The sequence below is a fragment of the Tympanuchus pallidicinctus genome, unplaced genomic scaffold (genome assembly GCF_026119805.1).
Source record: "Tympanuchus pallidicinctus isolate F22 unplaced genomic scaffold, pur_lepc_1.0 scaffold1, whole genome shotgun sequence".
In the NCBI taxonomy this organism is placed as follows: Eukaryota; Metazoa; Chordata; class Aves; order Galliformes; family Phasianidae; genus Tympanuchus; species Tympanuchus pallidicinctus.
In genome coordinates this window covers 94,141,623-94,161,930 of record NW_026294618.1, presented here as the reverse complement: position 1 = coordinate 94,161,930, position 20,308 = coordinate 94,141,623, and the positions used below count along the sequence as shown (strand labels likewise).

Here is a 20,308-nt window from a genome sequence, read left to right as displayed (position 1 = left end):
CAGGGGTCTGAAGCATTTGGAGTAGCTAAACAGAACTCAAGAGTATTAGAAATAATTATTGTTGTTTTTCTTTTGACCCTCTTTCCCCATGATGAGGCTGTGCTTGTTCTGAGCTCATTCCCCGTGCCATCATTCATCCATCCAACCTTCGTCGTACCATTGCCTGCCTGCTGTGCCCATGTGAGCCTGCACCCTCTTATGGGCCCTGCTGGAGACAGGTTCCTTACAGGCCCTCCGTGAGCTTGTGTAGGACTGTACAAAGACAAACAAGGAGCCACGGGGCTGGGGAGCAGAGGCTGTGACTGAACCTCTCAGCTGGGAGATGCTGATGGTTGAGCAGAGCTTTGAGAACCATACCTGAATCACTACCACATTTAATCCAGGCAGTGTCCCAAAACCTTTGGTCTGTTCTTTGGAACAAAGCGCCCTCAGTAACAGCTATGGGCTCACAGACAGTGTGTAACTTGTTTTCCCACTTGGATTAGGGCAGGTCCACAGATGTTTATTATCCATTTTTTAGGTGCTGATGAAAATCTGACTCTTTCAGGAAAATATGTTTGTTTTTCATCCGTGGGTCAAGATAGTCCTTCCATTTTGGAAACTGGAAGAAAAAAAAAAAAGAGCTGCTTTTAAACCAGCCCTCCCACCCCATGCTCATGAGACATAAGCATCTATGAGCCCTCTGGGTAGACCTGGACTCCTAGGCAGTGACGGCTCTTGCGTGTATGACATCTATTTCTTGGAGAAGGCTTGAACGCCTGACTGTCTGGCCCTGGACTACCATTTTTGCTGGGCTTGGAGTCTAATTTGAGCTTCGTTCATTTATTTTTAACTTGTGATTTGCACTTCAAAGGTTGATGAGTTAGTCTACAATAAGGAGCAGAGGTAGATTTGCAGACAACCTTTACATTGTCGCTCTTAAGGTAAATATTTCCCTTGAGCACACAGAGTCAAAGTACAGCTTGCACGTATATAAAACCAGGGACAAACTACAGTGCGTGTGCTCTGTTCTGGGTCAGTGCTACCCCGTCCTCTGCTGACAGGGTGTCGGGACCTCCCTTAGCCCTCTGCTCAAAGCTGCTCCCTCAGCATCATGTGGGTGTGAGACTGCAGCCACAATCTGAACCAGGTGTGTGCCTATCCCTCACCTGGGTGGCTGGGAAAAAGCCTGGGAACTGTGACCCGTTTCCCTGTGCTAAGATTTAAACCTGTAGTGCTGAGTCAATAGGATCCAAAATGTATTGTTTGAAGGGATTCAGCGTTGCTTTTTTTTTTTTTTTTTTTTTTTTTTTTTTTTTTTTTGACTACGTTGGCATGTATGCTGCATTGTGATGCTTGAGATTTACAACACGTTCTTTACAAGCGACTTCCACAGCTCAATTATGTCGTGTGAAGAGATTAATTAACTTTACGAGAGTCACAGCTTCTGGCAGTGGAAACAGGAACTGCTTCTGCTGGCTGGGCTGGATCCACGCTGATCCTGCACAAAGCCTTTGGCCAAGCAAATCCCTCCTCCCTGGCAGCACACGAGCCTGGGGCGTGGGGCTGCAGCAGGCAGGCACCCAGACTGTGCTGCTCAGTGTGCCCAGCTCCAGCGGGCAGGGCAGTGCTTTAGACAGGGGTTTTCCCACTGCTGAGCCCCCTGTGATGCCTCAGGGTGCTGGTGCTGGGGGGAGTGCAGGTGGATTGGTGCTGTGTCAGAGCTCTTCAAACTGACTAATGTCGTGATGACCTTACTCCCCGGCTTCCCCACGTCCAGCATTCGTGTGGCCTGCTTTTATTTCTAGGACTCTGGACAAAGACTGAACGCTGCTTCCCTTCGTCCAAGGCGATTGCTGGCCAAAAGCCCACAGTGTTGCCTCTCTACTCACCGCTCACCCGTAGCTGGCCCAAGCCCTGCAGTCTGGGTGCGTACTCAGAGAGCTCTGGTTTGTTTGCTGCTGTAAAGCCCCTGAGCACAAGGTGTTGTTTTAAGGCTGAATGGTGAGTACAGCGTGTTCTCAGACGGCAGCATGCAGGTACGCGCTGCTGCCCTAAGAGGAGCAATTCAGGGCTGGGATTTACCTTGGCATTACTTGGTGCCACCTCGCACACAGGTCTAACTTCTCCCAGGGCCTGAGGTTCCCTACTGTATTTTTTGGAAGGAAAACTGCTTCACATTCATTTCTTTTTTTTCTTTTTTTTTTTCCTTCTTCTCTTTTCTCTCTCTTTTTCTTCTTCTACTTCTTTGTCTTCTACTTGGAACAGCCTGCCCAGGGAGGTGGTGGAGTCACCATCCTTGGAAGTGTTCAAGGAACGTGGAGATGTGTCACTGAGGGACATTGTTAGTGGGCATGGTGGGGATGGTTGGACGTGGTGATCTTAGTGGTCTCTCCAACCTTAATGATTCTATGATACTGTGCAGGATTTGGTTCAGGGGTGTTGTTATGAAGGCAGTGTGCTCAGAGCATTCCTCTGATGGCTGCTCTGCTTCTCTGGATAAAGAACTACTCTGAGGTGTGCCTATTTCAGGGCGGCTTGGATGCATTTCTGTGCTGATGTGGCAGATTCCAGGACCTCTCCAGAAAGTTTTTCCTGCACACATTGCAACTCTTATCTGCACACATCGCAATAGTGGGCATGTTGGATGCCTTAACTGTCCAACGATGGTGTGTGTGGAGAGGAGAGCTCCATATTCAAAGCAGGAATTTTCCTTCTCCAGAAAAAACATGCCCCTCATGGGGTGTATTTGTTTTATATGAGTGACGAACGTGGTTTTCTAAAAGGAAGCATTCTGCATCAACAGCTACAAATGGAGGGATGATCTCGTGCTCAAAGGGGAGCCAGCACATTTTAGGACATGGGAGATGTTTCCACCACACAGTAGAGACCCAGGAGAGGCCTGGAGGTGGGGTTGATGCTGCTGCCCTTCTCTCCCAAGTACTTTACAGTCACTTGGAGTGACATACTGGAAATAGTGCATACAGCATGCATGTGGATGTAGCATCGAGGTATGTGGTTTAGTGGGCACAGTGGTGATGGGCTGACAGTTGGACATGGTGATTCCAACTTTTTCCAACTTAAAGATCCTATGATTCTTTGATTCTATGATCACCTCTGCCGAGTGCCTATGCCCACAGTTTCTTGGTGTCCCCACCCAGACAGCCGTTCTCTATATATTGGGCCATGCAATGGGAGTTCTCATAGCTGGGAGCTGTGTTGCAGGCTTGTTTAGATCCTTGCTGGGTTCTCTTCAGCTGGTTACAATTTCCAGATATTGAGTCAATCAATTGACACAACTTTTTATAAGATGGAAAGTGAGGAAAAACTCTGGTTTCCCCATTACAACCTGGTGGCAGTGGAAGAAGTTTGTGTGGCTCTGTACCATCTCACCAGATTTTGTATGTCCTGAAGCATTTGGTGCTTCTTATTAAGGACCGTCTCTTAAAGTCACATGGACTTCTGTCCAGACAGACTTTCAAGAGGGCCATACAGTTACCTGGACCAGAAAGCAGCCTAAGGATAGGGAGAGGGAGTGCTCTCCCACGCTGAATGTCCCATCCTGAGGATGCAGAGGGCACCCTTTCCTTGCCTGGATGTGAATGCCCTTCCTTCCAAGCTGTGCGAAGCCCTAACCATGCCGCCTGGTAAAGCATTAGGTAATTTCCTTCCCTCCTCCTCTGGAAGGTGTTTTGATTAGTGTAACCATTGTGTTCCCAAATTAGCTTGTGTTCCCGGCTTTGCCTTTTGGCTGGATTTTCCTGTCACAAGTGTGCTCTGGCACAGTGACACAGCTTTCTACATGCCAGCGTGTTGCCTATGTCCCAGCCACCCAGGTGGCACCAGAGATGCACCAGGGCAAGGCAAGGTCCTAACCCTGATAAATCCGTGTGCTGAAGATGATTGACATGGAGATATGATCAGCTTGGTGCTTATCATAGGACCACAGGATGGCCAGAGTGGGAAGGAACCTCTGGAGTTTACCTGATCCAGCCTCTGCTTAGGCAGGGCTTGTGCCTCTATTGCCTTGATTATTCACTGAGACCTCATGTGAGCCTGGTGGAAATGCGGCGAGTCAGCCCCACTGCATGGAAGTTGGACAAGATGACCTTTATACGTCCCTCCCAACTCAAACGATTCTATGATCTGCGGGACTATGTCTGCTCACGTGGCTGACATGCCACTGGTGCTGGAGATGGGAGAACACTTGCTCACCATGGGATGTTGCAGTTGCACAGCCTTCCCTCTGCTAAGCCTTCAAGTAAATTCTGTGTCAGAACAAGCTTAAGAATGGTCTGCTTAAAACATCTCCAAAGAGGAAGGAGGAACTGATGAACCACGCGGATATTTGACCTTGCTCCCTGCGAAAGCATGTGCTGTCATGCCTTTGGATGGCCTGAAGCAATCTGACGCCAGATTTCAGCTGGACTCAGCGGAAGTCCCAGTATGGCCATGGGGAGAAGAAAGGATGCCACAGGGATGTGATGTTTTTGATGAGGTCAGTGGGCAAAGTGAGAAGTAGCTGGGGAGGAAAGAAAGAGATTATCTTCTCAAAAACTTCGTCAGCCAATTTAACTCCCAGATCCTCATCAGTGCTATCTGCTTCTGTGTTAACTGTCACTCATTCCAAGCATAAAGTCACTGAGCTTTTGGCTTCTGGTTGCCATTTCTGCATGCTGGTGTGCTTGGAAAGGTGATGGAAAGAAAAGCTAAAGTACAGATGTGCTCCTTGTGATTGGGTGTAGGTGCCCATACAGATGCGCTACAGATGAGCAGGAGCTGGCCAAGAGCTGAGGAGTCACCTCAGCAGGGACAGCTGCACTGGGATATCCTTGTCATAAAGCCCCTTGCTCTATCAGAGCTGTGTTTTGGGACTGTGTGCTCGTGCTCCCTGTGAGCAAGCCCTGCCAGGAGCCTTTTCTTATAGGCTGAAAAGCTGTGGTGTGGTACACGCTTGTTTCTTTGCAAGCATGGCCTCTTAACTCCTGACGTAACACTTTGCTCTTCCTCGTATGTTTCCCATCCTGCTCCCTCTCAGCCTGCATTGCGCTCGTCTGAAGATCTCAGCTCTTGGTTCCTTCAGGACCTGGGGAGCCCCATGCAGAGTCCCCTCACCCGCAGTAGGGCTTGTTTGAGGAGCTAAATATATTCCAGCCACAGCTATGAATTTAGGATAACTAATACATCTAACGGAAAGATTTGGAGCTGCTCCAGGGCCAAACAACATTTTCTTCCCCAACAGCCAAAGACTTGTGGATGCAAAAATAACTAGGGACTAAAACTTGAATTGGAGCAGGGGATTTTCATACTGATCCCAAGAAAAACTTTCTAGCAATGAGGATGACCGTGGATGATTGCCAGCATTTTGGTTGTTTTAACACCAGGGTACAGAGAGCTGTGGAGGGGTTGGGCTGGGGTTGGATGCTGCCTCGGGATGAGTTCAGCTCCCCAGCCCCATTCCTGGGCTGTGATGCCTTAAAAAGGGGAGGATAGACAAACCATAGGCACTGGGATGAGGTTTGAACCACCTAGGTGTTGGTGAGCAGAGGACAAGCGAGGGCTTCAGGCAGCTGAGGAATTAACACACGAGGAGCCTGAGGGCATGTCTGTGCCAGTGTGGTCTACATGCCTGATCTGTCTATTTCAGGTCCCTGTGCAGAAGCCATGTTGTCATAATTAGCTGAAATGTTTCTTCGCTAGCATTTCTTTTCCCTCTCGTTTCGTCACATTTGTCTGCATGAAACAGTCACTTATTGTCCTGCCATTGTGTTGAGATGTACCAGGCTGTGGACGGGACCTGCTGCTGATCTCAGTTGGCCTCAATAGCACAGCTTGTTCTGTGCTATTGATGGTGATGGTGCAGCAGCAACTGGTGTGAGTCCTAGTGACACCGCTAAGAGCAGCCCCAGTGGCCACTCCATGAGAGGCTCTGGCCACTGAAATGTACTGATGCGTTTTTAACCCCTTTTTTTCTTCAATCACATGAAGTATCATTCTGCTCAAATACTTTATGTTCCCTGGGACCCAGCTCTATGCCCATATGAAAAGGTCAGATTATCCCTCCTTCCCAGCTACTTCTGTAACAAATGGATTTCTATCTATGATCAATGCCTAATGAGCTCAGAAGCTACTGAGTGCTTCATAACAGAGCCAGAGTGGAGCAGAAAAGGGAGAGAGATGGCTTTGGGCTTGGCTGAAGGTGTGGAGACACAGGAGTTGTCCCCACCAGAGCCCAGATTTGGATGCAGCTTTGGGTGAAAAGGATAGCTCATGCAATCTTGGGTTACACAGTAGGCAGCAAACCTCTATTCTTGCCCTTTTGCTGCTCTTTGGCTGATGGTTCCTGCTTGGTTGGGTGGTTGGTTGGTTTGTTGGCTTTTTTTTTTTTTTTTCAGGTAGCTGGTTGGGTTATTTGTTGGTTCATTTGCTGTTTGGGTTTTTTTGGATGGATGGTTGGGTGGGTGGTTTGCTGGGTGGTTGTTTGAGCAGGTGGTTGATTTGTTGGGTGATTTTGGAGACACAGCCTCATGGAGTTTGGCCTTTGGTCATACTCAAGATGGGTCTCTTATGGTACAGATTGCCAGGTGACAGCATCTCCCAAAGGGCGTCCTGGCTCCTCTCCATCACTTCAGCCATGGTTGCTCTGTTCCATTGTGAATGGAGTCCCTTCAAGTCCTTTCTAAGATATTGAAGCATTTACTTAACTTCCAGCTAGTTAACCCTCTCTGGTGCAAATAGACACTTGAGTAGTACACCCCGTTTCCTTTTTGTCCCACACAGGACCTCAGTCAGGCCAGGAGGCATACATACCCCTGTGCCCACCACGCCAGGTGTCACTGCACACCGAGAGCGGCTCTGGGCAAGGTTCTGCCTCAGCTCCGGAACCCAAGGCTTATCAGGCTCTGCTCTAATAGCACGGAGTGCATCGTGCTGATCCCAGCAGCTTCCCGGGCAATCAAACCCTCTTTCTTCCCCGCAAACAGCACTCGGCCAAAGGTCTGCAGAGCTGCACACCACGGGCCGACCTGCTCAGGACCGGCTCGCAAGCCTTTACGTCTGAGTCGGAGCCAGCCAGCCCCTCGGAAGCTCCTTTCCACCTCGCTAACACCGCCAGCTCCGAGCCCGGCTTTCCCCGGACCGGGGCCTACAGCCCCCAGGAGGCGGCGCGCCCGGCCCGCCCCCCGCTCTGAGTGGCCCCGCGGTGCGGAGCGGGGCGGGCCCGGCGCGCCCGGCGAGCGAGCGGCAGAAAGTGCCACGACTCCAGACGGGCGCGCGGCGAGCGGGGTGCGACCCGGACGGGTAGGCGGCGGCGGGGCCGGGTCGGGTGGGGGGCGCCGCTTCGCTCGGAGCCGCGGGGGCTCTGCCGGGGACCCCCTCTCTGCACACACCCCCGGCTGCCGGCGGGGTCCCCGGGGCGCGGCGAGAGGAATTCCCGCACTCCCCCGCGGCGCTGCCGGGGGACCCCGCTCCGGGCTCGGTAGCCCCCGGCCGGCTGTCAGCGCTCCGAGGGGCCATCTCCGCGCCTCCACGTGCTGGGGGGTCCCGCTGCGAGGGGTCCCGGTCCGTGCCTCTCCGTCCCCCCGGGGGGGTGTCCGGCCGGGATGAATGGCCCGCGGCGTGCAGGGCGGTGCGGAATGGCGACGTGTGCAGGCGGCCGGGGAGGGGCCCGCACCGCCGGATGATGGACGCGGCTACGCCGCCTCTTCCTCCCCCGACCGACCCCTCCTGCGCTCCCCGGACACCCCCGGGGCTCCGTGCCGCGGCCCCGGCTGTCCCGGCCGCATTCCTGTACCCGCAGCTCGATGGGATCCCGTAAGCTGATTACCCGCGGTTACGGAAGGTCACGGCTATGAGACGATCGTGCTTTTTCCGTTCATCGCGCTAGAAAAAAAGACCTCGGGATGTCCTCCTCCTGTTGCAGCGGGGTGCGGGGAGAAACTTCAGGAGCTGCTGGCGGTTTCGTGCTTGAGAAGAAGCTGAAATCTCAGCTCGGAGTCTCGTGTGCTGGGCCGGGCAGCTGCTGGGGGAAGGCAGAGGGAGAGCACCGCTCTGCGGGCTGCACGGAGCCCGGCTCGCTACCCTGCGGCCCCACGCACCTCTGCACCTCCTGACTCCAGCGGGAGGTGCTGCTGCGATGCTACAGCCAAGCACAGCCCTTGGGTGGCAGCGCGGGAGCTGCAGGGAGCATCTTTCCCTGTCTGCTGCGCTCTTCCAGGGCAGGGCAGCCAACGCGTTCTCCTTTGACTGCGTGGGGAAATGAGATCTCTGTGGCTCCTGTGTGACCTGCTGAGCTCCGTGTGTGTGATGATGGGGCTGCGCACTGCTCTGTGCTTACATCTAGCAGGGCCGAGCGTTCCCAGCTCCGCTTCCATGGACTAATGCTCGGGATGAACAGGAGTGGCTGTGTGAGGAGGGTTTCCTGGGCTGTTATCTGAGATTTGGGGAAGTTTGGCTAGCGAGCAAAAGGCACGCTGAAGAGTTAAAATGTGGATTCATGTGGGTTTTTGGAATGTGAGCTCTGTTTTTTGAATGTGGAAGGCTGGTTGTGTCTGTGCACCGCAGTGTGGGCAGTGGGCTGTAAAAGGCCCTTGCAGGAGAAAACAGTGTGCCCCTCTCCTCTGCTCTGTGTGTAAGGACAGGTACAGGGGACTGCTGTGAGCACAGCCGGTGGGACGTCCCAAGTGCAGACTGTGGCTGCTAGGACCTGCGTCATCTTGGGTGTGAGGTTTTAGCCAGGCTCTGGAAAGGTGTTCTGGTGCCAGACTGGGGTTTGCACTGTTTCTTCTTTTTCCCTCCTTGGCTCCACGCAGCTGCTTTTGGATGTGGTGACAGCAGCTGGTGGGGTTGGGTGGTGGTTGCCAGAAGTTGGCAGTAAGCCTTCCCTAAGCTGGAGCACCAAATTTGCTCTAAACGTGTGTATGTGATAGTATGGGGTTGAGGAGGGTTTATTCTTACCAACGTAGGTCACTTTGTTCTGTCTTCTGACAGCTGATGGATGCTTTGGTGTAACTCTAAAACCAGCATTAGATCATGGATATGTGTTCTTCAGCCTTACTTTCTATTTACTGTGGGGAAGTCCTCCCTTTTCCCCAGTAGATTGGAACACGTTGCCCAGAGAAGCTGTGGTATCCCGTCCCTGGTGACACTCAAAGCCAGGTTGGATGGGACCCTGGGCAACCTGAGCTGGTGGGAAACAGTCTTTCCTGTGGAACTGGATGATCTTCATGGTCCCCTCCTACCTGTGCCATTCTATGAGGCTGCCCATCCTGGTGGAGAAGATCCCAAAGCACTCTCCCTGCAGCAAAGACACCTAGCACACTGGGGCAGGGTCTGTGTTATCCGCTGGGAGCTCGGGCAGTGCCTGTTCAGTGCAGGGTGGCTGGGTCCAGCTGGCACAGAGCCTCCTGTTCACTTCAGACAGGGCTGTGAGTTCCCTGCTCCAGCTGTTGGAAAGGAAGAGCCTCCCAGGTCTCTGCCTTCAGGCACTGAGGTTTTGCAAAGATGCTGATCTCCTTAGCTTTATTCTTCTTTTTGCCTCCTCCCCCCCCAGCACCTCCTTCCCTCCCTCCTCCTCAACCCACAACCCATTATACAGAGGAAATTTGATAATGTTTACAGTTAAGTGTGGGGATGGGAACTCCTGATAACTGGGGGCGTTCTGCATTTTTCTGATTATGTTTTGAGACAGGATGGCCAGAAACCACATTTTGGCATGTCCTGGAAAGCACTCCTTTGCAGATGACTGGCCCAATTCAGTATCCCAGTCAGGGTTAATGAGCCAGCTTAGGGCCATGTGGAGGTTGTGCCCTGATAGGAAGAACCTGAGTGGGACGGTGGGGAAATGATGGTCTTAGGAGTTTGGGACAAGGTTTGATTAGGAATTGAGCAGAGTGGAGATGGCAGCACCTTGCAGTGGCTGCTCTCTGCCTGTCCAGTCTCAGCATCCAATGCTGCTCGTGGTGTTTGAGTGGACAAACTGAGCCCCTCTTGCCTGCCAGCTGATAGCAGAGGTGGAAGGAGAAGTGCCACATCCAGAGCTCCCTCCACTCACAAGTCTCACTCACTTCTTCCTGCTGGCGTCTGTTGGGGAGATGAGATAATTTATGACTGTGACTTTTTTTTTTTTTTTTTTTTTTTTAAAGCATGAGCTTCTGACTTTAACTGCTATTTGCATTTCAAGGAAATGGTTGGAACTTGGTTCTCTACATGGCGTACGTGCGCACAGCCTCGGTGCTGGGTTTTCTCCCTAAGAGCAGCGATCTGGCAGAGTGTGATCACGGCACGTCCATGCTGCAGGAGCTGTTGCAGGATGGCTGTTTCTGCATTTGGAAGCAAATAAGGAAAGCTGCCCTGTACATGCTTTCATCCTGTTTGTTAGGAGTGCCACAGGTATCGCCCTACAGTCATGCTAAAGCCATCTCAGAGGGCATGCAACAGGTGGTTGCTAGTGCCTGTGATTGCGTCCCTCTTCTTCTCTTTCCAACTCTCTTGTTCTTCTGGAGATTGCTACCAGTGAAATTAGTTGCAGCAGTATAACTGGATCGCTGTGAATAGACAACGTAGTGGAGGAGCACAAGCATAATGATCTGCAGCTTGGTAGCCCTCCCCAGATGTGTGTGAATCATGAGTATGATTCTTCATGAGTCTTCAGTGCGCGGTGGTATTTGGAAACACAAATAATTCTTTTAATTCCCTTGCAGAAGTGATTGTGTTTTTTTGGTTTTCCCTTCACTGTTGCTCTGATGTCTTGCAGGCACAGAAAAATAAGGCAGGATGGATGTGTACGATCCTCAGACGTTGGGTGTTGTGGTCTTTGGAGGCTTTATGGTGATATCAGCCATTGGGATCTTCCTGGTGTCCACCTTCTCAATGAAGGAGACTTCTTATGAAGAAGCCTTGGCAAAGCAACGTAAGGAGCTTGAGAAGACCAACCAGCACAAAACAGAGAAAAAGAAGAAGGAAAAACCTGTTGAGAAAAAAGGAAAAGCAAAGAAAAAGGAAGAAAAACCTAATGGAAAGATACCGGAGCAGCAAGTTACTCAGGAAGTGACTGACTCTTCCAAGGATGTGGTTCTTCAGCCTGCTGTGGTGCCAGAGCCTGTAACAGTTGAATCTCCGATCCCAGCGGTGTCTGTGCCCCCCCAGGAAAAGGAGAAACCTGCTCCATCTCCTAAGGAAAAGAGGAAGAAAGAGAAGAAGGTGGCAAAGGTAGAACCTGCTCCTAGCCCAACACTGGCGTCTCCTCCTGCCAGTGTTCCCAAAGGCTCTCCTGTCTTGGAGGTGACTCCTAAGGAGGTACCTGTTGTGGCTGTGCCACCAGTTGGCACGCAGCAAAGTGCTCCGGTTGTCAGCTCCATCCCCATCAAAAAACCTGAGGCTCTTCCAACCCATGAGGAGCAGAAGCATGATGGGCCTGTCAAGAAGAAGGCTGCATCCAAGAAGAAGGCTGAACCAGGTAGGGCCAAATTCTTCTGTGTGTATTCCCACTGGGTAAGCAAACACAGCATCTTAGTACTGCTAAAACAGAGCTGTCCTGTTCTGAGACTTTTAATTTCTTTTTCTTCCTAGTTGGTAACAGGGTAACTGTAAAATGGCTGCATCTGGTGAGATGGAGGGTGTGTGTTGAGGTTGGTTGGGAGGAACTTGTTCTGGACTGCCATTCTCTCTAGGAGAAGGAGAATTAACAACTTACTGATTTATTTTTAGTCTGTAATGTGTTGCCTCCTGCTTTTGGGTGTCCTGCGTGGTGCTTATCTCCTTAGCTCAGCACACAGGCATTAACAAGCTATAGGTTCCTGTAGGATTCGTAGGATTCACTGTTGTATTGGGGATCTCTTAGCAGTTTTGTATACCAGGAATGAATGGGAGCTCCAGGTACTTCTGGGATAGGAGCGGCAGCCAGGGTGCTGGTCAGCAGGGTGCAAAACAAGGATAAGGAGCTCCCGTATTCACTGGGGTGTAAATAGGTGTAGGCACAGTTCTGTAGCTGGATTCCTGCTAATCTTTGCACCAATTTGAAGAGGTTTGTGCTTGTTTTTTTGTTTTTTTTTTGTTTTTTATGTTGTTGCTATTTGGGTAAATGATTCTTGTAGGCTGAGGCAACGCTGATTGGAGATGAGCTTTTATCACTTATTCACTTAGGTAGTTTTTGGGTTGCTCTGAACATCTGTGCCTTTGGGTGTGAAGTACAGATCCTGCATGTCTTAAAAGCCAGGACTGATGTCTTAGGTGCTTCCAAAAGAGAGCTCTTGTCAGTGTTTGTGCCATGACATTGTCTGTAGCTGGACCAAAGCATTATTGACAGCCTTTTGGTACCTGCTGTGGTCTCTCACTTTATTGGAGGCAGAAGCAATACATTATCCTGTTGCAGATAAAAACTGAGATGTTCAAAGACATGTCCTCGGCACTGAAACAAATGCCAAACCTGGCAGAAGGGGATTGAGGTATTTTCCTCTTGTGTGGCTTTTTTTTCAGCCTCCTGCATTGCAGGAAAGCTTGTTTACGAGTGGTTGATATGTACGTGGATCCGAGGTCACAAGCTTTGGTAGTAGGAGCTGCTCCCCTTGACACACGTGAGGGTACCTGATGTGGTAGTGCTGAGTGAGCTCTGTTCCTGGGGCTCCAGGCAAGGAATGATCTGTGTCTGCAGTGCCACATGTTTCCTTGGGTTTGAGAAGTGGCTCAAACCTCGCTGTGCTTCCCCTTAGCAGCTCTGCCAGGGCAATGCTGTGTGAGGGCGTGAGGCGTGAGGTTTCCACCTCAAAATCAATTGGTGAATCGTCTCGGCATGGTGTAGGCTTCCCTTTGCAGAGCAGAGCTGGGCTGAAGCAGGCTGCTGTGCTGTGCCGTGGTTTGGCAGGTTGGCCCAGGCCCGTTTGCCAGCTGTGAGATGGTGTTTGTGTCATGCCCTCCTTGTGCAAAGATTGCTTGCGCAGTGCTGGCCGGAGATGGGTGACATTTTGCTGATGCTCCACCCAACAGAACCAGGTTGAGGGAGATGATGTGCTGTCCTGCATCCGTATGAGTGAAATGTGAGCCTGGCTCCTGAGCAGTGCAGTGTTTTGCCCCTTCTTAAATGTGTTTTCTATGAGGTGCTGCCACCATTGTGGCTGCTGGGCCCAGTTGGGCCCTGTAGTGGAACTGGCCCCGGACAGCCTGGCAGAGGCCCCTGTGTCCCCAGCAGGGGTTCTGCTGGAGTGAGTGACCTTGATGCCCACTCCTTGCCCAGCTCCAGGGACCCCAAGCCCTTCATGTTAGCAGAGCAGTAGGGAATCCTAGAATCTCAAAGTGGTTGAGGTCAGGAGATACCTCTGGACTGCACACATTGGGCTGGTTGCTAATTTTAAACATCAGTTTTGGGGTTGAAACTTGCTGACGGATCTGGATGCTCTGCCATCATCCTAAAGTGGACTCAGTTCCCCCTTTTTTCTCCCTAGCACCTGCTGACTCGGATGGGCCCCTCTACCTGCCCTACAAGACACTGGTATCCACCATCGGCAGCATGGCATTCAGTGAGGGGGAGGCTCAGCAGCTCATCGAGATCCTGACAGAGAGAGCGGGCATCGTGCAGGACACCTGGCACACGGTAGGGCTGTGGGCACCCTCATGGCCACCCACTGCTGCTGCTTCTGCCTCTGTCAAGCCGCTGCAGGGAAAGCTCCAAGTCTTTGGGTGGGCTGGGGGTCCTATTGACCCCACGATTCAGTTCTGGAGGCTGAAGCTTCATTCGAAGTCCTGTCAAAGCACTTTGGATGGCTTCTGCCTGTGGAGCAAGAGAGTGGGTTTGGAGATGGTGGTCCCCGCTCATGTGCCACCTCACTTTGCAGGCCACGCAGAAGGGTGACCCAGTCGCTGTCCTGAAGCGCCAGCTGGAAGAGAAGGAGAAGCAGCTCAGTGCTGAACAGGCAGATGCAGCTGCTGCCAGAAACAAGCTGCGGGAGTTGAACAAGGTAAGCACTGTGCAGCCTGCCCAGCATCATGGTGGCTCACCCCACTTTGAGAAAGCATCCAGGCTGTGAGCCTCTTAGTCCCCACATCTTGTCCCTTTGAGATGGCCACAGTCTTTTTGCATTTGCCTCTGCCTTGCTACCGGCAGGACTGTGCGGCAGGGAGAGGAAAGGGCAAAGCCATCCAGCACAGTTGTGTCTCTGTCCCACACAGCCCATACAACATAGCCCAGCCACCCAGCAGTAGTCATAGAATCACAGAATGGCACAGAATGGAGGAGACCTTAAAGATCGTCTAGTTGCACCCAGGGTCTCCAACTGCTGGATTGAGCACTAATTCTGCTTCTGCAAGGGGTGGTGGGTGCTCTTATTTTTTTTTTTTTTTCCTGCTTTGTGCCCAAATTTGGTCTGACGAGCAGGAGAAAAAAATCCATGGTTTTACTGCTTTCTCACATTTGGCCCACTGTGGAACAACAGTGGCATCCAGTGGCCACAGAGCCCAAAAGAAGATGCGAGCAGAAATATAAGTGCTGAATGACTTAGCTTGGCTGTGCTGCCTTGGTGTAGGGGTGCCTGGGTAGCTGGTAGCCCTGAAATGGCTGAACTTCTGAATTAGGCAGCCAAGTGTTGTGCTCCCTTGTAAGGAGGAAACGGGAGCCTCAAGTACTAAGCAGGCGGCTTCTCTCCATGCAGGAACTGGCAGCTGAGAGGGCCAAGGCAGCAGCCAGTGAGAACAAGCTGAAGGAACAGCTGGTCACCCGCGAGCGGGAGATCACTGCTGTCCAGGCACGGATGCAGGCGAGCTACCAGGACCATGTTAATGAAACGCAGCAGCTCCAGGGAAAGGTAGGCTACTGGATGTCCTCTTCTTGCTGCCTAATGATTTTTCTGGGGTTCATGGAGATGCAGAGTGGTGCAAGGAGAGATCTGACGCTTGAGGAGGTGGGAGTGACTCTGATGTTCAGTTCTTCAATGTGGGCTTTAATGAACCGTGTTGCTCAAGGGGGAGTGAGTGTATGGGAGCATCTTAATGAGACCTCGTGTTCTGGGGGCTGTTGGTGCCTGTAGACTGATGAAGGGGCAAAGCTCTGTGGCACATCCTTCGTGTGTATGTCCCAGGCTGAACCGGGATATTGCATGCACTCCATAAAGCAGTATAACCTCTGTTGGGCTGCTCTAGATTCGGGCCCTGCAGGAACAGCTGGAGAATGGCCCCAACACACAGCTCGCTCGCCTGCAGCAGGAGAACTCCATCCTGAGGGATGCGCTCAACCAGGCGACCAGCCAGACGGAGAGCAAGTAAGCCTGTGGCTGGGGTGGGGATAGAGGCTAAGACTACCTTTGGGCAGCAGGGATTAGCTCTCCTTTGGGCTTGGCCTTTCTCACTTAATGAAGGGACTTCTCCCTGCAAAGCCTGTTGCTGGCTAGAGGTAGGAGTGGGAGTGAGGAAGTGTTTGCAAATGGCTTTTGGGGTCAGGCAGGAAATGAAGATGTCTTTCCCATGCTGTGGCTTGTGATATTGTGGGAGGACAGGGGAACCCCCTCTGCTGTGAGCCCAGGGCTACCTGTGCTGCTGCTTCAGCCAGCAGGCAGCGGGAGGGAGGAGGGAGCAGGAGGCGCTGGAGCCCTTCCCTGCTTAGGTGAGCTCATACATCCTGACCCAAGAAGAAATTCAGCTGGCTCTTTGAAACGAGTGACGATGCAGGGAGCTGAGACGTGCCTGATGCCTGTAGAACAAATATGAGCTAGATAGAAGAATTTCACACTCCTTTTTATAGAAAATGTGAAATAGCTGGTGATTAACAGCAGTAAAATAATTACAGACTCGACTCCAGATGCTTAGAGAACTTCCTCTTGTGTCTGGGAACACAGATCCTCATGTCTTCTACTTCATAAGAAAGGAATGTCTCCTGTGATTGAAATACGGCTTTTAAAAAGTGATTTGTCAACTTTCCACCCCCTCCCTGAAGAACCAGGCGGGCTCTAGAAATAGGAAAATGCAAACACTAAAATGCTTCGAGTCCTATATCAGGCCCACAAGTGGTTGTATTCCTCTGTAAGTAACACCAAGGATACTTGACTGTCCTGCAGGCTAAGAGAACCCTGCTTTTTCCAGGCAAAATGCTGAGCTGGCCAAGTTACGGCAAGAATGCAACAAGCTGATGAAAGAGCTGTCTGAAAAATCAGAGGTGCTACAGCAAGAGGAGCAGCAGAAAAAGAGCTGGGAGATCAAAGCAGCAGCGTCAGAGAAGCAGATCGAGCAGCTACAGGTCAGGCAGGCGCTGCCAGCCTGCTCCACCAGCTTGGGCTTGGTGCCCTGCAGGAGGGTCTGTGCTAGCTGCAGCTCCAGCCTGGGCTGGGGGACAGCTGGCTTGAGCTAACCAGGAGTGTGGGGCTTTGCCAAATGTTTTCCCTCTGATCTTGTCTGAGTTGCTTAATCTCCATGTGTTTCTGGTCATTCTCTCTGCAAACTGTAGAGGGTTGGACAGAGAGAGAGGATTTGCTGCGAGAGCCAAGTCCTGCAGTGTTCTGGGTTTGTGACCTTAGGTCTTTTTTCTTTTTTTTTTTTTTTCTAGTGGAAATGGGCAGCTGCTTAGAGCAAAGTGTCGTATACATACAGACAGCTCTTTCCCTGTGCCAGCCTTCAAAAGGGAAAGTGCTCATGTCAGGCATTGACTTCTCACCCCCCTTTCTGCAGGGAAGGTGATTGTGAGGGACACTGGCTGTAAGAAACTGAAGTTAGCTGTTGGGAGATGAGGTTATGTGCATGCTCAGACATGCTCTGAGCCCACATGCATGCACACACCTTACCCTACTCAGTAAAATTGTCTCTTTCCAGGTTGGTTAAGGGCTAAGTGGCTCAGATATCATTAAGAGTAACTGAATTTCGTGGGATGTGGGGACATCAAAGGAGCTTGTGGAGAGATGACTATCCACAGCTGGAAAGCAAACTGCTTTGCAGATCTCTTAATAGTCTCCCCCGTGTTAGTTTGTCACATGCATTGTGGCTTTCTTGTAGCATCACCAGCAAAGCCCAGGCAGCATGAGACTTAGTTAAAACCATTCTTGTCACACATCTGTGGGGCTGGTGTGAAGGTGTTGGGGAAACCCAGACTGTATGTGCTGCTGGGTGTACTTGGCGCTGAATGGGCAGGGAGCATCTGGCCTTGCTTCCTGGTCCCTGTGGGACCAGACATGGGCAGGCACCACCTCCTGGTGGTGATTCGAGCTTTGGTGGCAGGAGGGAGAGGAGCACCTGGGAGAAGGAGGGCTTTTTCTGCAGCAGTGTTCCTTTCTTTTCTGTAGAAACCCCCTGAGATGTGATGGGAAACCTGCTGGCCTGCACCACCTTGTGTCTGTGCTTGTGCAGATGAGAGAGCGAGAGAGTGAACCCGCAACTCTGTTTTCAGGCCTGTTAATGCTAGCACAGGAGATAGAACTGTGGCTTTTTTGTTGTCACCAGGGTGTGGCTGGGTTGTTTGTTTCTTTGGGTGCTCAAAGGCCACCTCCCAAGCACAGACTTGGGGCAGGCTGTGGTAGCAGTGTGTTGCCAGCGAGCAGGGGGAAGGATCTTCTGGTAGGACAGTGCTTGTGCTGGGGCTTGGCTAAGCCAGGATCTGGGAGCAGCGTAGGCACTCAGTGTCCTACCTCTTCATTTTCTGCATGCCTGAGGGTGCAGTCCTCCTTTCAATGGACCATTTTTGAGCCCCTATTGCTTTTGCAGTCAAGCAACAGAGACAGCAAGGAGCCTGGTTGGTGATGAAAGCACGGTACTGGTGTGAGGGCAGAAGCTGCCTTAAAGCACCAACTTCTAGGCACACTTTTAGGAGAACTTCTCAAAGGCTGTCAGCTTGTTGCATGCCTTTATACTGGTCGCATAAGCCATCATACTAACTGCAGGGCCTCAAAGCTCAGAGCAGCTCTGGAATCATCATGCACACAAGCTCTGGGCTGCTGGTTGCCTTTTCCTGTCCTTTCCACACAAAGCATTGCAGTGGTGTGATGTGTGGAGCTGCTGATTTTTAGCACGTGCCTCATGCTCCTTGCTCCTCTTTCTGCCTTCCCCCTCTAAGCACACATCTTGGCCTCTCCTCTGCTGCTTTCTAAGATGGAAAAAAAAGTCTTCTCTGGCCCAAACCACATGAAAAATTCCACTGCTTGTGGAAACACGTGGCTGGGCGTCTCAGTCTCTCTGATGGCAGTGTCAGACCTCTACATGCTGGGCTGAGGCATCAGCTGCCTGCATGGCACCTGCTTTCTGGGAGCTAAAAATGTTGAGGATGACCTCCTTGGTGTAAGGAGCTCCTGTGATATCCTGTGTGCTGCTGGCAGGACATTCTCCTCATCTCCCCCCCCACCGCACGGCGGCAGCTGTGAGTGTGGTCAGTAAATGGAGCTGTGCAATGCCTGCCAGAGTAAACCTGCAGCAGAGAAGTTCAGAGACATCAGTGTGTGCTGCCGAGCGTGGGGTGTTTGGGCTCTGAGCATCGACTGGGGCTGTGCAAAGGGGAGGCTTCCTGCAGTGCACTGCGTAACAATGCTTTTGGGTTAGGTATTAGGAAACATTTCTTCTCAGAAGAGTGGAGAGGCAGTGGCACAGGCTGCCCAGGGAGGTGGTGGAGTCAATGGCCCTGGGGGGGCTCAAGAACCGTGGAGATGTGGCACTGAGTGACGTGGATAATGGTGCGGATGGGTTGATGGTTGGACATGATGATCTTATCTTAATGGTCTTTTTCAATCTTAATGACTCTATGCTTCTATGACAGAATGGCCAGGATTGGAAGGGACCTCGAGGATCATGAATCTCCAACCCCCCTGCCACATGCAGGGCCATGACTGGGGCTTTCAGAGGGTTTTCAGCACTTAGCTCCTTTGCAGACTAGGGGGGATGTTAGCATGATGGCCAGGGTGCCTGGTATGCTCTTTAAAGCCTTCTTTTTCTGCCATGCAGGCTACACACAGAGAAGTGGAGGTGACACTCCAGAAGAGATTGGATGAAGTAAGCGATGAGCTTCGCAAAACCCAGAGCAGCTACAGGAGCCTGGTAGCAGATGCAGAAAAGGCCAAAGGGCAGCAGCAGAGCATTGCTGGTGAGGATGATGAAACAGCACAGGGATAGCTGTGGGGCAGCTGGAAAGTAGCAGATTTTGAGCTTTTGAGGCTGAGTGTTGGATGGGGCTGTTGAGGGCAGGATGGGTAGACCTGGGGATGAGTTTGGCTTTCTAGCATCAATACAAGCAAGACAAGGGGCTGGTACATGGCTGGTGCTGCAGGAAGAGGCTGTGATCCTCCCCTGGGTTGCCACTGCAGTGCCTCTGTCCTGTGTCAGCTTGTGCTGTCTCACATCCCTTCCTGCCTATTCTGTGCCCTTGGAAGGCATCCATGGCCAAGACTTCTTTGGCCAAGGGTTGTGCTAGGGCAGGGCGGGATGGGGAGTCTCTAAGTCTGTTGCACTACCTTAGTGTGTTTCTCTCCCCTTCCTCTGGCAGAACTGCAGACCAAGCTGCTGAGCTCTGAAACAGAGGTCAAAAGCAAATTGCTGGAGCTGGACAGCTTGAAGGGGAAACTGCAGGATGCCAGCTCAGAGAACACGAGGCTTCTGGAGAGAATCAAATCCATCGAAGCTCTGCTGGAAGCAGGCCAGATGAGGGAGGCAGAAAAAGACAGAGACCTGCAGGTACTGTGCGTTTTTAATTTGGGTGAGAGGAGGAAAGGGGGTTGCATTGCTTTGTGACAGATGTGGAAGGGATCTGACTGTGCCCAGCTGGAAGTGGGTGGTTCAGCTCTTAGCACCAGGCCCAACCAGGTGCTTTTGCACTGTGATATTAGTATCTGTGTTACCTGCTAGCAGATCTTCCCTGGGGTACCACTGAAATGGCTGATCTGCATCACTTGTGTAGGAAGATAATGAAAGTGATTTCTCTGTTTCTAGGCAGCCAATGAAGCAGAAATGAAGCAGCTGCAGCTAAGGTATGTCTGGGTGCTCTCTAGCATATACAAACTGCTTCTTCTTCCAACTTGCTGTCAGTGCATCCCAGACTTTGCCCAGTGCTGAGCTGTGTGGATCAGTACTTCCTGCTCTCCCTGTTAGACAGCCTAGAGGGACTGTGAAGCCAGGAAGATGAGGTGAATCCTGGTCAGTGCAGCTGTTTAAGGTATTAATTGGTTCCAGTGCTGGCCTGCTGGCCCCAAATAACAGCCAATCCATTCTGAAGTGACAGTTTAATTGCTGCCTGGCACGTGAAGGCTAACTGTTCATGTACAACTGGCTGGGGAAGTTGTTGGGGCTGAAAGTGGATGAGGACCTGCAATGTTTCTAATTAAAGCCTGTGCTCAAAGCTGGGTTATCCAGATCAAGGATTTGGGGACTGTTTCAGGTGAGT

At 51.6% G+C, this 20,308-nt stretch overlaps 1 protein-coding gene across 6 annotated transcripts in view; it reads left to right on the top strand.

The window, feature by feature from the left end:
- The first annotated feature begins 1,772 nt into the window (after positions 1 to 1,772).
- The window catches only part of RRBP1 (ribosome binding protein 1), a 30,017-nt gene continuing 11,481 nt past the window's right edge, over positions 1,773 to 20,308 (top strand). For 2 of the 6 annotated variants that reach the window (XM_052684011.1, XM_052683773.1), the window contains exons 1-10: positions 1,773 to 1,907; positions 10,733 to 11,434; positions 13,416 to 13,564; positions 13,806 to 13,928; positions 14,619 to 14,771; positions 15,106 to 15,224; positions 16,042 to 16,195; positions 18,877 to 19,015; positions 19,415 to 19,602; positions 19,858 to 19,895. In XM_052684011.1, coding sequence (XP_052539971.1) covers positions 10,753 to 11,434; positions 13,416 to 13,564; positions 13,806 to 13,928; positions 14,619 to 14,771; positions 15,106 to 15,224; positions 16,042 to 16,195; positions 18,877 to 19,015; positions 19,415 to 19,602; positions 19,858 to 19,895 — 1,745 coding nt within the window. In that variant the 5' untranslated portion in view covers positions 1,773 to 1,907; positions 10,733 to 10,752. Of the gene's footprint in view, positions 1,908 to 7,196; positions 7,279 to 7,768; positions 7,792 to 10,732; positions 11,435 to 13,415; positions 13,565 to 13,805; positions 13,929 to 14,618; positions 14,772 to 15,105; positions 15,225 to 16,041; positions 16,196 to 18,876; positions 19,016 to 19,414; positions 19,603 to 19,857; positions 19,896 to 20,308 lie in introns of those variants that run through there. The other 4 variants (XM_052684086.1, XM_052684166.1, XM_052683863.1 and 1 more) reach the window with 4 other exon arrangements.